At 44.1% G+C, this 16226-nt stretch overlaps 1 protein-coding gene across 2 annotated transcripts; it reads left to right on the top strand.

Annotated features, from left to right (window-relative positions):
- Positions 1–9683: 9683 nt before the first annotated feature.
- On the top strand, positions 9684–15236 carry LOC123075685 (serine/threonine protein kinase OSK4). 2 transcript variants are annotated; one of them, XM_044498234.1, is made up of 11 exons: positions 9692–9957; positions 11103–11291; positions 11554–11747; positions 12777–12959; positions 13053–13184; positions 13306–13491; positions 13803–13892; positions 13963–14046; positions 14132–14272; positions 14350–14580; positions 14949–15236. In XM_044498234.1, the coding sequence occupies exons 1-11, from the start codon at positions 9735–9737 to the stop codon at positions 15060–15062; spliced, it is 1767 nt and encodes a 588-aa protein (XP_044354169.1). In that variant the 5' UTR covers positions 9692–9734; the 3' UTR covers positions 15063–15236. The 2 variants fall into 2 exon arrangements, with proteins under 2 accessions (XP_044354168.1, XP_044354169.1); XM_044498233.1 differs by having other exon boundaries at positions 9684–9957; positions 12777–13184.
- The last annotated feature ends 990 nt before the right edge of the window (positions 15237–16226 follow it).

Below are 16226 nucleotides of genomic sequence, written 5' to 3'. Positions count from 1 at the left end.
TCACATCATTAGGAGAATGATTTGATGGACAAGACCCAATCCTAAGCCTAGCACAAGATCGTGTAGTTCGTTTGCTCAGAGCTTTTCTAATGTCAAGTATCACTTCCTTAGACCATGAGATTGTGCAACTCCCGGATACCGTAGGAATGCTTTGGGTGTACCAAACGTCACAACGTAACTGGGTGGCTATAAAGGTGCACTACGGGTATCTCCGAAAGTGTCTGTTGGGTTGGCACGAATCGAGACTGGGATTTGTCACTCCGTGTAAACGGAGAGGTATCTCTGGGCCCACTCGGTAGGACATCATCATAATGTGCACAGTGTGACCAAGGAGTTGATCATGGGATGATGTGAGTTACGGAACGAGTAAAGAGACTTGCCGGTAACGAGATTGAACAAGGTATAGGGATACCGACGATCGAATCTCGGGCAAGTAACATACCGTTAGATAAAGGGAATTGCATACGGGATTGATTGAATCCCCGACATCGTGGTTCATCCGATGAGATCATCGTGGAACATGTGGGAGCCAACATGGGTATCCAGATCCCTCTGTTGGTTATTGACCGGAGAACGTCTCGGTCATGTCTGCATGGTTCCCGAACCGTAGGGTCTACACGCTTAAGGTTCGATGACGCTAGGGTTATAGGGAAAGCATGTACGTGGTTACCGAATGTTGTTCGGAGTCCCGGATGAGATCCCGGACGTCACGAGGAGTTCCGGAATGGTCCGGAGGTAAAGATTTATATATGGAAAGTTGTTGTTCGGGTTCCGGGAAAAGTTCGGGTTTTTTCGGTATTGTACCGGGAAGCTTCCAGAAGATTCCGGAGGATTCCGGAGGGGTCCGGAGGTCCGGAAAATGTTCCACCACGTCCAATACAGTAGCATGGGCTGAAAGGGGGCGCCCTAGCCTTAATGGGCCAGGGGCACCAGCCCCCCCAAGGCCCATGCGCATGGGAGAGGGGAAACCCTAAGGGGGAGGGCCTCCACTTGACTTGGGAGGCACTCCTCCCCCCTTTGGCCGCCCCCCAAGCCCCATCTAGGGCTGGCCGCACCCCTTGAGGGGGGAAACCCTAGATGGGGGCGCAGCCCTCCCCCTCCCCTATATATATTGAGGTTTTTGGGCTGCCATAGACATGAGAACGTCTCCTTTTGGCGCAGCCCTACCCCTCTCCCTCCTCCTCCTCTCCCGCGGTGCTTGGCGAAGCCCTGCGGGATTGCCACGCTCCTCCACCACCACCATGCCGTCGTGTTGCTGCTGGATGGAGTCTTCCCCAACCTCTCCCTCTCTCCTTGCTGGATCAAGGCGTGGGAGACGTCACCGGGCTGCACGTGTGTTGAACGCGGAGGCACCGTTCTTTCGGTGCTTAGATCGGAATCAACCGCGATCTGAATCGCTACGAGTACGACTCCCTCATCCGCGTTCTTGCAACGCTTCCGCATCGCGATCTACAAGGGTATGTAGATGCACTCCCCTTCCCTTCGTTGCTAGTAAACTCCATAGATTGATCTTGGTGACGCGTAGAAAATTTTGAATTTCTGCTACGTTCCCCAACAGTGGCATCATGAGCTAGGTCTATGCGTAGTTTCTATGCACGAGTAGAACACAAAGAAGTTGTGGGCGTCGATGTTGTCAATTCTTCTTGTCGCTACTAGTCTTATCTTGTTTCGGCGGCATTGTGGGATGAAGCGGCCCGGACCGACCTTACACGTACGCTTACGTGAGACAGGTTCCACCGACTGACATGCACTAGTTGCATAAGGTGGCTAGCGGGTGTCTGTCTCTCCCACTTTAGTCGGAACGGATTCGATGAAAAGGGTCCTTATGAAGGGTAAATAGAAATTGGCATATCACGTTGTGGTCTTACGTAGGTAAGAAACGTTCTTGCTAGAAACCTATACAAACCACGTAAAAACTTGCAACAACAATTAGAGGACGTCTAACTTGTTTTTGCAGCAAGTGCTATGTGATGTGATATGGCCAGAAGATATGATGAATGATATATGTGATGTATGAGATTGATCATATTCTTGTAATAGGGATCACGACTTGCATGTCGATGAGTATGACAACCGGCAGGAGCCATAGGAGTTGTCTTTATTTTTTGTATGACCTGCGTGTCATTGAATAACGCCATGTAAGTTACTTTACTTTATTGCTAAGCGCGTTAGCCATAGAAGTAGAAGTAACCGTTGGCGTGACAACTTCAAGAAGACACAATGATGGAGATCATGATGATGGAGATCATGGTGTCATGCCGGTGACAAAGATGATCATGGTGCCCCGAAGATGGAGATCAAAGGAGCAAAATGATATTGGCCATATCATGTCACTATTTGATTGCATATGATGTTTATCATGTTTTTGCATCTTATTTGCTTAGAACGACGGTAGCAAGTAGGATGATCCCTTATAATAATTTCAAGAAAGTGTTCACCCTAACTGTGCACCGTTGCGAAGGTTCGTCGTTTCGAAGCACCACGTGATGATCGGGTGTGATAGATTCTTACGTTCGAATACAACGGGTGTTGACGAGCCTAGCATGTACAGACATGGCCTCGGAACACACGCAATACACTTAGGTTGACTTGACGAGCCTAGCATGTACAGACATGGCCTCGGAACACGGAGGACCGAAAGGTCGAGCATGAGTCGTATAGAAGATACGATCAACATGGAGATGTTCACCGATCTTGACTAGTCCGTCTCACGTGATGATCGGACACGGCCTAGTTAAACTCGGATCATGTTTCACTTAGATGACTAGAGGGATGTCGATCTGAGTGGGAGTTCATAATCAGATGAACTTCATTATCATGAACATAGTCAAATAGGTATTTGCAAATTATGTCATAGCTTGCGCTTTAGTTCTACTGGTTAAGATATGTTCCTAGAGAAAATTTAGTTGAAAGTTGGTAGTAGCAATTATGCGGACTGGGTCCGTAAACTGAGGATTGTCCTCATTACTGCACAGAAGGCTTATGTCCTTAATGCACCGCTCGGTGTGCTGAACCTCAGCGTCGTCTGTAGATGTTACAAAACATCTGACATACATGTTTTGATAACTACGTGATAGTTCGGTGCGGTTTAGAATTGTGGCACCCAAGACATTTTTGAAACGTTGCAGAACATGTGAGATGTTCCGAAGACTGAAATTGGGATTTCAGACTAGTGCCCACGTCAAGAGGTATGAGACCTCTGACAAGTTTCTTAAGCCTGCAAACTAAGGGAGAAAAGCTCAATCGTTGAGCGTGTGCTCAGATTGTCTGAGTGCCACAATCGCTTGAATCGAGTGGGAGTTAATCTCCCAGATGAGATAGTGATAGTTCTCCATAGTCATTGCCACCAAGCTAGTAGAGCTTCGTGATGAACTATAACATATCAAGGATAGTTATGATGATCCTTGATCTATTCGCGATGTTTGACACCGCGAGAGTAGAAATCAAGAAGGAGCATCAATTGTTGATGGTTAGTAGAACCACTAGTTTAAGAAGGGCAAGGGCAAAAGGGATAATTCATGAAACATCAAGTCGTTTGCTGCTCTAGTGAAGAATCCCAAGGTTGAACCCAAACCCGAGACTAAGTGCTTCTGTAATAAGAGGAACGGTCACTGAAGCAGTACTACCCTAGATACTTGGTAGATGAGAAGACAGGCAAGGTCGACAGAAGTATATTGGATATACGTCATATGAATGTGTACTTTACTAGTACTCCCAGCAGCACCAGGGTATTAGATACCGGTTCGGTTGCTAAGTGTTAGTAACTCGAAATAAAAGCTGCGGAATAAACGGAGACTAGCTAAAGGTGAGATGACGATATGTGTTGGAAGTGTTTCCAAGGTTGATGTGATCAAGCATCGCATGCTCCCTCTACTATCGAGATTTGGTGTTTGCGTTGAGCATGATTGGATTATGTTTATCGCAATACGGTTATTCATTTAAGGAGAATAATGGTTACTCTGTTTATTTGAATAATACCTTCAATGGTCTTGCACCTAAAATGAATCTCGATCATAGTGATACACATGTTCATGCCAAAAAGGATATATGATAGTAATGATAGTACCACATACTTGTGGCACTGCCACTTGAGTCATATTGGTATAGAACGCATGAGGAAGCTCCATGTGGATGGATCTTTGGACTCACTCATTTTTGAAAAGATTGAGACATGCGAACCATGTCTATTGGTATATATGCATGAAGAAACTCCATGCAGATGGATCATTTAGACTCACTTGATTATGAATCACTTGAGACATGCAAATCATACCACATGGGCAAGATGACTGAAAGTCCTCGTTTTCAGTAAGATGGAACAAGAGAGCAACTTATTGGAAGTAATACATTTTGATGTATGCAGTCCAATGAGTGCTGAGGCATGCAGTGGATATCATTATGTTCTTACTTCACAGATGATTTGAGTAGATGCTGAGAATATTTACTTGATGAAACACAAGTCTGAATTATTGGAAGGTTCAAGTAATTTCAGAGTGAAGTTGAAGATCGTCGTGACAAGAGGATAAAATGTCTATGATATGATCATAGAGATATCTGAGTTACGAGTTTGGCACACAATTAAGACATTGTGGAAAGTGTTTCACAATTAATACCGCCTGGAACACCATAGTGTGATGGTGTGTCCGAACATCATGACTGCACCCTATTGGATATGGTGCATACCGTGATGTTTCTTATCAAATTACCACTATCGTTTATGGGTTAGGCATTAGAGACACCTGCATTCACTTTAAAAGGGGCACCACGCAATTCCGTTGAGACGACACCGTTTAGAGACACCTAAGTTGTCGTTTCTTAAAAGTTTGGGGCTGCGATGCTTATGAGAAAAAGTTTCAGGCTGATAAGCTCGAACCCAAAGCGGATAAATGCATCTTCATAGAAAACCCAAAACAGTTGGGTATACCTCCTATTTCAGATCTGGAAGCAAAAGTAATTGCTTCTAGAAACGAGTCCTTTCTCGAGGAAAAGTTTCTCTCGAAAGAATTGAGTGGGAGGATGGTGGAGACTTGATAAGGTTATTGAACCGTCACTTCAACTAGTGTGTAGCAGGGCACAGGAAGTTGTTCCTGTGGCACCTACACCAGTTGAAGTGGAAGCTTATGATAGTGATCATGAAACTTCGGATCAAGTCACCACCAAACCTCGTAGGACGACGAGGATGCGTGCTACTTCGGAGTGGTACGTGATCCTGTCTGAGATATCATGTTGTTGGACAATACTGAACCTACGAGCTATGGAGAAGCGATGGTGGGCCCATATTCCGACAAATGGTTAGAAGCCATAAAATCCGAGATGATCCATGTATGAAAACAAAGTATAGACTTTGAGAGCACTACTTGATGGTCGTAAGGCTGTTGAGGTAAATGGATCTTTAAGAAGAATACGGACATGGACGGTAATGTTGCCGTCTATGAAGCTCGACTTGTGGCAAAGAGTATTTCCACAAGTTCAAGGAGTTGACTACGATGAGATTTTCTCATCCGTAGCGGTGCTTAAGTCCGTCGGAATCATGTTAGCATTATCTGCATTTGTGAAATCTAGCAGATGGATGTCAAAACAAGTTTCCTTACCAGTTTTCGTAAGGAAAGGTTGTATGTGATACAATCAGAAAGGTTTTGTCGATCCTAAGGATGCTAAAAGGTATGCTAGCTCCAGCGATCCTTCTAAGGACTGGAGTAAGCATCTCGGAGTTGGAATGTACACTTTGATGAGATGATCAAAGATTTTGGATTTATACAAAGTTTATTAGAAACTTGTATTTACAATAAAGTGAGTGGGAGCGCTACAACATTTCTGATAAGTATATGTGAATGACATATTGTTGATCCGAAATGATGTAAAAAAATTCTGGAAAGCATAAAGGGTTGTTTGAAAGGAGTTTTTCAAAGGAAGACCTGGATAAAGCTGCTTACACATTGGGCATCAAGATCTATAGAGATAGATCAAGACGCTTGATGATACTTTCAAAGAACGCACACCTTGACATGATTTTGAAAGAGTTCAAATAGATCAGCAAAGAAGGAGTTCTTGGCTGTGTTACAAGGTGTGAGTATTGAGTAGGACTCAAGACCTGACCACAGCAGAAGAAAGAGAAAGGACGAAGGACGTCCCCTATGCTTCAGACGTAGGCTCTACAGTATGCTATGCTGTGTACCGCACATGAAGTGTGCCTTGCCATGAGTTGGTCAAGGGGTACAATAGTGATCCGGGAATGGATCACATGACAGCGGTCGAACATATCCTTAGTACCTAGTGGACTAAGGAATTTTCTCGATTATGGAGGTGAAAAGGAGTTCGTCGTAAAGGGTTACGTCGATGCGAACTTTGACACTAATCCGGATGACTCTGAGTAGTAAACCGGATTCATATAGTAGAGCAATTACTTGAAATGGCTCCAAATAGCGCGTGGTAGCATCCACAAGATGACATAGATATTCGTAAAGCACACACGGATCTGAAAGGTTCAGACCCGTTGACTAAATAACCTCTCTCACAAGCATAACATGATCAAACCAGAACTCATTGAGTGTTAATCACATAGAGATGTGAACTAGATTGTTGACTCTAGTAAACTCTTGGGTGTTGGTCACATGGTGATGTGACCTGTCAGTGTTAATCACATGGTGATGTGAACTAGATTATTGACTCTAGTGCAAGTGGGAGACTGTTGGAAATATGCCCTAGAGGCAATAATAAATAGGTTATTATTATATTTCCTTGTTCATGATAATCGTTTATTATCCATGCTAGAATTGTATTGATAGGAAACTCAGATACATGTGTGGATACATAGACAACACCATGTCCCTAGTAAGCCTCTAGGAGACTAGCTCGTTGATCAAAAGATGGTTACGTTTTCCTGACCATGGACATTGGATGTCGTTGATAACGGGATCACATCATTAGGAGAATGATTTGATGGACAAGACCCAATCCTAAGCCTAGCACAAGATCGTGTAGTTCGTTTGCTCAGAGCTTTTCTAATGTCAAGTATCACTTCCTTAGACCATGAGATTGTGCAACTCCCGGATACCGTAGGAATGCTTTGGGTGTACCAAACGTCACAACGTAACTGGGTGGCTATAAAGGTGCACTACGGGTATCTCCGAAAGTGTCTGTTGGGTTGGCACGAATCGAGACTGGGATTTGTCACTCCGTGTAAACGGAGAGGTATCTCTGGGCCCACTCGGTAGGACATCATCATAATGTGCACAGTGTGACCAAGGAGTTGATCACGGGATGATGTGAGTTACGGAACGAGTAAAGAGACTTGCCGGTAACGAGATTGAACAAGGTATAGGGATACCGACGATCGAATCTCGGGCAAGTAACATACCGTTAGATAAAGGGAATTGCATACGGGATTGATTGAATCCCCGACATCGTGGTTCATCCGATGAGATCATCGTGGAACATGTGGGAGCCAACATGGGTATCCAGATCCCGCTGTTGGTTATTGACCGGAGAACGTCTCGGTCATGTCTGCATGGTTCCCGAACCCGTAGGGTCTACACGCTTAAGGTTCGATGACGCTAGGGTTATAGGGAAAGCATGTACGTGGTTACCGAATGTTGTTCGGAGTCCCGGATGAGATCCCGGACGTCACGAGGAGTTCCGGAATGGTCCGGAGGTAAAGATTTATATATGGAAAGTTGTTGTTCGGGTTCCGGGAAAAGTTCGGGTTTTTTCGGTATTGTACCGGGAAGCTTCCAGAAGATTCCGGAGGATTCCGGAGGGGTCCGGAGGTCCGGAAAATGTTCCACCACGTCCAATACAGTAGCATGGGCTGAAAGGGGGCGCCCTAGCCTTAATGGGCCAGGGGCACCAGCCCCCCCAAGGCCCATGCGCATGGGAGAGGGGAAACCCTAAGGGGGAGGGCCTCCACTTGACTTGGGAGGCACTCCTCCCCCCTTTGGCCGCCCCCCAAGCCCCATCTAGGGCTGGCCGCACCCCTTGAGGGGGGAAACCCTAGATGGGGGCGCAGCCCTCCCCCTCCCCTATATATATTGAGGTTTTTGGGCTGCCATAGACATGAGAACGTCTCCTTTTGGCGCAGCCCTACCCCTCTCCCTCCTCCTCCTCTCCCGCGGTGCTTGGCGAAGCCCTGCGGGATTGCCACGCTCCTCCACCACCACCATGCCGTCGTGTTGCTGCTGGATGGAGTCTTCCCCAACCTCTCCCTCTCTCCTTGCTGGATCAAGGCGTGGGAGACGTCACCGGGCTGCACGTGTGTTGAACGCGGAGGCACCGTTCTTTCGGTGCTTAGATCGGAATCAACCGCGATCTGAATCGCTACGAGTACGACTCCCTCATCCGCGTTCTTGCAACGCTTCCGCATCGCGATCTACAAGGGTATGTAGATGCACTCCCCTTCCCTTCGTTGCTAGTAAACTCCATAGATTGATCTTGGTGACGCGTAGAAAATTTTGAATTTCTGCTACGTTCCCCAACATTTTGCACTACCTTCACCTCCCTGCCTCGCCTCGTCTTGCTCCACCCATGGCTCACCGCCTGCATCCGTGGCGGAGTGCGCGAGCCGGAGACCCATGCTGCTGTGCCAGAGTTCTTCTGTTCGAAAGCCATGGCTCTGATGCCACGTGTTGTTGCCGAAAGAGGAAGGCGATCACGACAGAGAGAGGTAGGAGACAAGGATCTGTGTAACATTCAACTTGCTACTTTCTCTTATTTCTCTCAATTTATTTGTCCTATGATTACAGAAAGTAAAACCTGCCTATGCCAAGCTTTATGGTCGTGCCATCCCACGACGCTCAATGTGGGCAAGGTGCGTATGCGTGCCGCGATCACGTTCGCATGCCATCACACGACCGGATCAAGGCCGCCCCTAACTAGCTAACTAACCAACAGAATGTAGGTCGACAAAGTCATGTACACGCACACGTTAGTCGGCCGTTTATTTTGCCAAGTATAGCGGTATAGTATTCTTCTACTTAAAGGAAACTAGCTGAATTTGCAACGGGATTGTGGCTAACACTTTTGACGCCGTGCGTGCAGTACACCTTGTCACACCACGGAGTATATAGTTTCTAACGAAGCGCAGTTCTTTTCCCTCAAAAAAAAAAAACGAAGCGCAGTTCACCTTCACGCTCACGGCCCACGAATCGGACGGAGTACATCTTGACGCAACGCACCTTCACGTGCGCGCCGCGGAGTAGACCCTCACACGAGCCTGCGCATGCATCACACCTCGTCGCGCATGTACACAGCCTGTGTCGCACACGTGAAATCCAGAGAAAACACCAATTCTAGATGTGCCACGCGAAAATTAATAAGCAGCTAGCTACCAGGATCGTGACTGGTGCAGAGCAGTGTTTTTTTCTTCCCCTTTTTGAGTTGGCAGTGCGTTACCGTGACAGACAAAACAAATTCGGAGAAAACAGTGCAACGTGCGCATGCACCCAATATATTATGAGCCAGCGTCCTCGTCGCGCACGCAATAGCGACGTTCCGTTTAAGTTAATCCCACCCACGCCAACGCCAGCCGCACGGCATGCATGGTCGTCCAAATCAACCGACGACGACGGACGGAGGAATCGACCGGCGCACGCGACGCACTGCGAACGGAAGGAGGGAAATATGGAAACGACAGAGGAGAAAGAGGAAGGCAGCCAGAAAGCCAAACGGCCGCGACGCGCGCGAGGCGATGGTCAGCGAGCGGCGCGAGAGGGAGCCGACACGTGTAGTACGCAAGAGCGATGGTGATGCTGACGCGCATCTTTGCCCTTTCCCCGGTTATGCCGCCCCCACCTAAGCTTGCAGCTATGGCCTATGGCCTAAAGCCTAAAGCTCCTTCAGTCCCACCCCCCGGAGAAGAGAACGACCAGCCGATCGATCGACCCCGGCCGAAACCTCTCTCGATTCGAGGCCGTCCTCCGCTCCACTCTGGATTTGGTGAGGCTGCCCACGGGATTTGGCCAGGTAATCAAGCCAATCGCACTGCTCATCTCTGCGGCAATTCTCGCCGGGGTGTATTGATTCTGCGTCGTCGTTGCTTGCCTGGCTTGGTAGAGAGCTGGGGCGGTCCGCGCGTCCTCTTAATTTTCAGTTCTGAGGGAGTGGGGAATTTACTAGTCCAGTTTGTGTGCTGCTCTGCTTGTGGTTGTGGGGATTGCGGTGCCCCTGATTGTTTCTTCCCTCCAACAGAGATCTTTGCCCGACCAACATTCACCTCATCCGGCCCGCTTGGACTTGAAAGTCTTGATTACTGAGTACTGACTTATCGGTTAATTAGATGGTTTATTGATTGATCGGTCGGCCGACTTTCCCCAAATTTACTCTATATATGGTCGAAAAGATCCTACAGAGCGATCGGGGGATTCTGATTCTGATGCTCATACCGTCGTGTAATTGTTGTGTCTACAGTCATTGAGTAGTGCTAGTAGCAGATTCATGTGTTAGCTCATTCATTGTTGCAGCATGACTGCATTTCCTTTCGTGTATGGCTCTTCCATGTTTACGACACATATATGCCTAGTCATCGTATAATTAATCTGTGAACCTTTTTAAGACTACTTTGCGTCTTAACCCACTAGCTAGGATTCTATGTGTCGTCTCTGTCTTGGCACCAGGGCTGGGCACCCAAAGCACGAGCAAGCATTATCGATAGTTGTTATCCCAACCATCCTTGCCAGATCTGCTACATACATATGAAGAAAGGCCTATAGTCATTCTGTGCTGCGCGTGCAGGCATTTTTATGGTAATATATTATGATCCTACTTGATCCGTACAAGATAGTACTTGTTGGTTGCCGATCATCTCACTGAACCACACTTCAGCGATCGAATATGCTATGGCTCTCCCCATTTGAGAAGGGAACTTCACCCATTTCGTTGACCTTTAATTGCCCTCGCCAGACATGTCACATAGTGGTCTTTCATGGCCAGCCCACTCATTTGACACTCAAGGCCAGTCTCTAAGAAGTGACATGCTGTAAATATTTCATAATATTATACATGATCAGTATATTCCGCGTAACTCATGTTTCACCAGTTTTGATCAACTTTGTCTGAACTATAAAACTGTTTTCTGAATCACACATATCGTTTCTCTTGTTTTGGCATAGTGAAAATGGATGGGAACACCAGAGGAGGCGGACATTCTGAAGCATTGAAGAACTACAATCTGGGCAAAACATTAGGTCATGGCACATTCGGAAAAGTGATGATTGCAGAGCATAAGCTTACAGGACAGAAAGTTGCTATAAAGATTCTGAACCGTCATCAAATGGAAATTATGGAAATGGTAGAGAAAGGTATGCCTCCTTCTCCTTGTACAATAATATAGGATACATCCAACTTGCTTCCTCAGGATTTCGAGTTATCTGCTTTCAGAGTGCTGCTCAGACTTGTGGGCATGTGCCTGACTCCCACTTAAATCAGTTAGTCAGAGATAAACTACATTAGCAGTTCACCTTGTTTTGCTGCTGCGAGTTAGTAAAATTTGCAGCTGGAATTTCTTCATAGGCTGAATGTCTAACGCTTTACTTCTATTGTTTTCTCATATCTCGTTTCCAGCAAAGAGAGAAATCAAGATATTGAGGTTGTTCATTGACTTAATTCACCCTCATATCATCCGGGTTTATGAGGTCATTGAGACACCTAAGGATATATTTGTTGTGATGGAATATTGCCAGAATGGTGAGTTATTGGATTACATTGTTGAGAAAGGGCGGTTACAGGAAGATGAAGCTCGTCGAATCTTCCAGCAGGTGCCTTTCCTGCTCTTGGCATGTTGGGAATAGCAATAGTTGTTCATTAATGAACTTTGCTGAGCTTCTTATTTTGATCGTGAAATGTATGGACATCCTGGCCAATTGTCCAGTGCCCACATTCTTCACGTGCTTACTGTGTAATCATGAGCAATTTGCTTGGTTTGCATTTGTTGACTAAGTTTTAGCTAAGGATTTTTTCTCAACTCCGGAAAAATCGGTTTCAGGAAAATCATAGAATATTCATATTTTTTTGGCACAAAATTTTCAAACAAATTTCAAATTCAGAAATTTCTATTGTATAAATATATTATATTTAAAACATAGTGCACGCTAAGTTGTTGCTGGTCCAGTGGTCAGCTACTTTCTTTCCTTGCGGGTACCCAATGGCCCTGATTCGACTCTTCATCATCAGCACCGTAGCTGATACTTCTTATGCACTAAAAATATGAAGTTTGCAAAAAAACGGAGTTGACTTCTGGCGACATCTAGCAGAGAAGTCAGGCTCTGTAACCACCTGGCCGTGGACAGTTTTATGGTAGCCCATGCATACCCTCTTTTGGCACGATCGTGACGTTTGAATTCAAATGATTTTCTTTTCGGAAGGTAACGGGTCATGTTACCAGAAAATTTGACAAAAAAAGAAGACATTTTAGGTTTTAGCTCAAGACTTGTACCACATATTGTTGCACGCTTTCAAAGGTAATTGCTTTGTATTTTGGATTGAACTGATCAACCAGGTAACGTCTTCTTGATGCGTCGAAGTTTTAGTATCACTCTGGTGTTTCATCTTTTGATGCCTGTGTTATCATTGTATCAGTAATTAAATCAATTCTTGTTTAAATGACATCCTATTCATCATGCCCTGATTGTCTTAGTCTCAGTGCTTAAATCAAATTGTGCTTTCAAACATATAGAGATGGTATATCCTTCTGAAGGCGAATATGTAATTTGAAGGGTTCTTTCTGATTCACTGAATGCGTATTGACGTTTTGTCTCAATAGTTTTTGTTAACTTTTTCTTGAACAGATTATATCTGGTGTTGAATACTGCCACAGAAACATGGTTGTTCATCGTGATCTAAAGCCAGAAAACTTGTTACTTGATTCTAAATATAATGTGAAACTTGTTGACTTTGGGTTAAGTAATGTGATGCATGATGGCCATTTTTTGAAGACTAGCTGCGGGAGTCTAAACTATGCTGCACCAGAGGTATTCACTTATTTGTATTATTTGACTCATTATCCTCATACTTCTTCGCACACATCGTCTGCGGTAATAGCTTTAACGAGGATTTCTGCGCAGCTTATCTCAGGTAACTTGTACGCTGGACCTGAGGTTGATGTCTGGAGCTGTGGAGTGATACTTTATGCTCTTCTTTGTGGCAGAGTTCCATTTGAGGATGACAATATTCCCAACCTGATCAAAAAGATAAAGGTGAGACATAACGTATGTAGATCAATTTGGGTCTGACAAATGTATACCTTTTGTAAATTAATTGGACTTTAGAATTCTTTTTTGGTCTGGAGATTTGACGCCCCCTTGTTTGCTGTTCCAGGGAGGTTTCTATATCCTTCCAAGTTATTTATCTGATCTTGCAATGGATTTGATCCCAAGAATACTTATTGTTGATCCCATGAAGAGAATCACAATTCGTGGAATTCGGGACCACCCATGGTTTCAGAATCGCCTTCCTCGCTACCTGGCAGTGCCTCCGCCAAACACGCCACAGCAAGCCAAAATGGTACCCCATCTATTTCACATTTCAAGCGACTACCATATATACAGGATCTTGGATGGATGATAGGAAAACTAAGATCAACACTTTTTTCATGAAATGCTCTCTCTTATGGGTATAATATTAATGTAATATTTGCAAAACAAATATTATAAAATCAATGACCAAAGGTGTGCCCTGGGTTTCATAAAGGTAGCACATCAAGTCTCCTTGCAATGCTACTCTTTTATTTATCAAAAATTTCATTTACTATCAAGCATTCAAATGCCGTTTGTATGGCAATGATATGCTGATTTGCCATATGTTCATTTCTGAAGATTGATAAAGATACACTTCAAGACATTGTCAATCTGGGATATGATAAAGATCATGTGGGTGGATCACTGTGCAATAGGCTGCAAAATGAGGTATATTCAAACAAAAATTAGTGGTTCATTCCATTCAGTTTTCATAACTGACTTTCGACTATGTTTCCAGGCAACTGTTGCATATTACTTGCTCTTGGACAATCGGTTCCGGGCTACTAGTGGCTATTTGGGGGCTGACTATCAACAACCAATGGTTAGTCCACATTTGCATCATCTGTGACTTGTTTAATGCATTAAAGGTTTAAGCACTATTAACTTATGAGTGGATGGTTCTCTAGGAAAGGAGTTTTAATCAGATTACTTTATCGGAATCAGCAAGGCCAAGTACCAAGAATTATCTTCTTGGAAGCAATGATTCTCAAGGCAGTGGCTTGCGGCCATATTACCCTGTTCAAAGGAAATGGGCTCTTGGCCTCCAGGTCTTGCACATTGTCCACTTTAGTTGGCTTTGTTTTGCACATTCAGCTGTGGAGCTAATGCATCACTTATCCAACAGTCTCCAGCTCAGCCTCGTGATATAATGATTGAGGTTCTAAAAGCACTTCAGGAACTAAATGTCCGCTGGAAGAAGAATGGAGACCACAACATGAAATGCAGGTGGTGCCCTGGGTTTCCTCAGGTCAGTGATATGTTAGATGCCAACCGCAGCTTTGTTGATGGCTCTACCATCATGGATATTGGCGATGCTAATGGGAGGCTACCTACTGCGATCAAGTTTGAAATCCAGGTGAGCAATCTCACCTTCTACGTACTACTAATGTATTTGTTTGCAATAACAAAAAAAAAGGATTGTGTACTCAATGTTGCCTTCACAGTCGGATCACTAGATAAAATAACGATTTTGCTGGAGCAAAGACTGGCCAACATATTCGATTCATAATTGTTACCAAGTGATCATTATTATGTCCTGCATGTGTCTGCAGCTGCCAACAAGTAATTTCTTCTGGTTCATATTGATAAAACAAAATTCCCAAGTTTTAAGGCTGCACAGTATTGGTTGGTCATCCAGTCTATGCTTGAGGTTTTACAATTCGCGGGCATGATACTGTATATGGTGTCTGTTTGGCTCTAAATTTCTCTTGCTTTTTTCTCCAGCTTTACAAGACCAAGGATGACAAGTACCTGCTCGACATGCAGAGAGTCACTGGACCTCAGCTCCTCTTCCTGGAATTTTGTGCGGCCTTCCTTACCAACCTGAGGGTTCTATAGTGCTTGTTTTGGTTGAGTGGTGAATAGCAGAACATATGACTGTCCCGTGCGGTGCGGTTCATCGTCGCAATGGTGTGTAAGTATAGAGGTTGTGTGTTTCATCTTCGGTTTACCCAGTCCCTGACAGTGAACCATGCATTTTACCGAAAAAAACCGTGCTTGTTTGAGTGACTAGTCCTGCGTCAAGCACCAAAAAGGTTAAGTGGTTGCTATAAATAAGACTTAAGTATGGTATAAATAGTTTGAGGTGGTGAACCTTTTCTGACTCTGCGAACAAGCCAGCTCCCACCCCCTCCCCTCTCGCCTATTGGGCCAGCCCATGGACAGGGCTGGACGACCACCAGCTTTTCATTTTTTTATCTTCTTTAAAATAATAAAGAATTTAAAAGAAGTTCCAACCTAAAAAAAAGTGAACATTGGAAATTGTTCCAGAAATCATAAAGTGTCCGTGTCTTAAAAAATGTTCACGTATTGGCAAAATGTTCGTGAGTTTGAAAAAAAATGCATGAAAAATGAATTTTAAAAACGTTCATCGATTCAAAAAAGTTTTAGTGATTTCCAAAAATTGTTCACAATTTCAAAAATTATTCATGAGTTAATGTTCAAAAATATTTAAAACAATTTTCTGGAATTTCGAACTGAAAATCCAAATTTTCATAAGTAATGTTCACAAAACTCAAACAATGTTAGCTGATTCAAAACAATATTCATGAATTCAAACAATGTTCGTCAAAGACAGAAGGTGTTTCTGAATTTCAAAAGTTGTTCCCGAATTTCAATAATTGTCCGCCTATGCAAAAAAAGTTGTTCACATGTTCCATAACAAATTTACGCAATTACAAAAAATGTTCGTGCAATGCGAAAATGTTCAGGAGTTTAAAAAAGGTTCGCAATTTCAAATATACGATAAACATTTTTTAAATCCAGAAATGTTCATCCCAAATTTTAAAAATGTTCATGAATTTAGGAAATTGTATGCAATTTCCAAAATGTGATGAACATTTTTTGAATTGGATGAACAAATTTTGAATTCAAAAATGTGCCTGGATTTCAGAAAGTGTTCCTAAAATTTGGAAAAGAGAAAAACAAAAACATGAAAATGAAGAAAAGAAAATTAAAAAGATGAAATTTAACAGAAAGAGGACAAATAGAAATAAAAATTGA

This window comes from Triticum aestivum, chromosome 3D (genome assembly GCF_018294505.1).
Source record: "Triticum aestivum cultivar Chinese Spring chromosome 3D, IWGSC CS RefSeq v2.1, whole genome shotgun sequence".
In the NCBI taxonomy this organism is placed as follows: domain Eukaryota; kingdom Viridiplantae; phylum Streptophyta; class Magnoliopsida; order Poales; family Poaceae; genus Triticum; species Triticum aestivum.
Note: the sequence above shows the minus strand (reverse complement) of the source record. Positions and strands in the feature narration are given on the sequence as shown.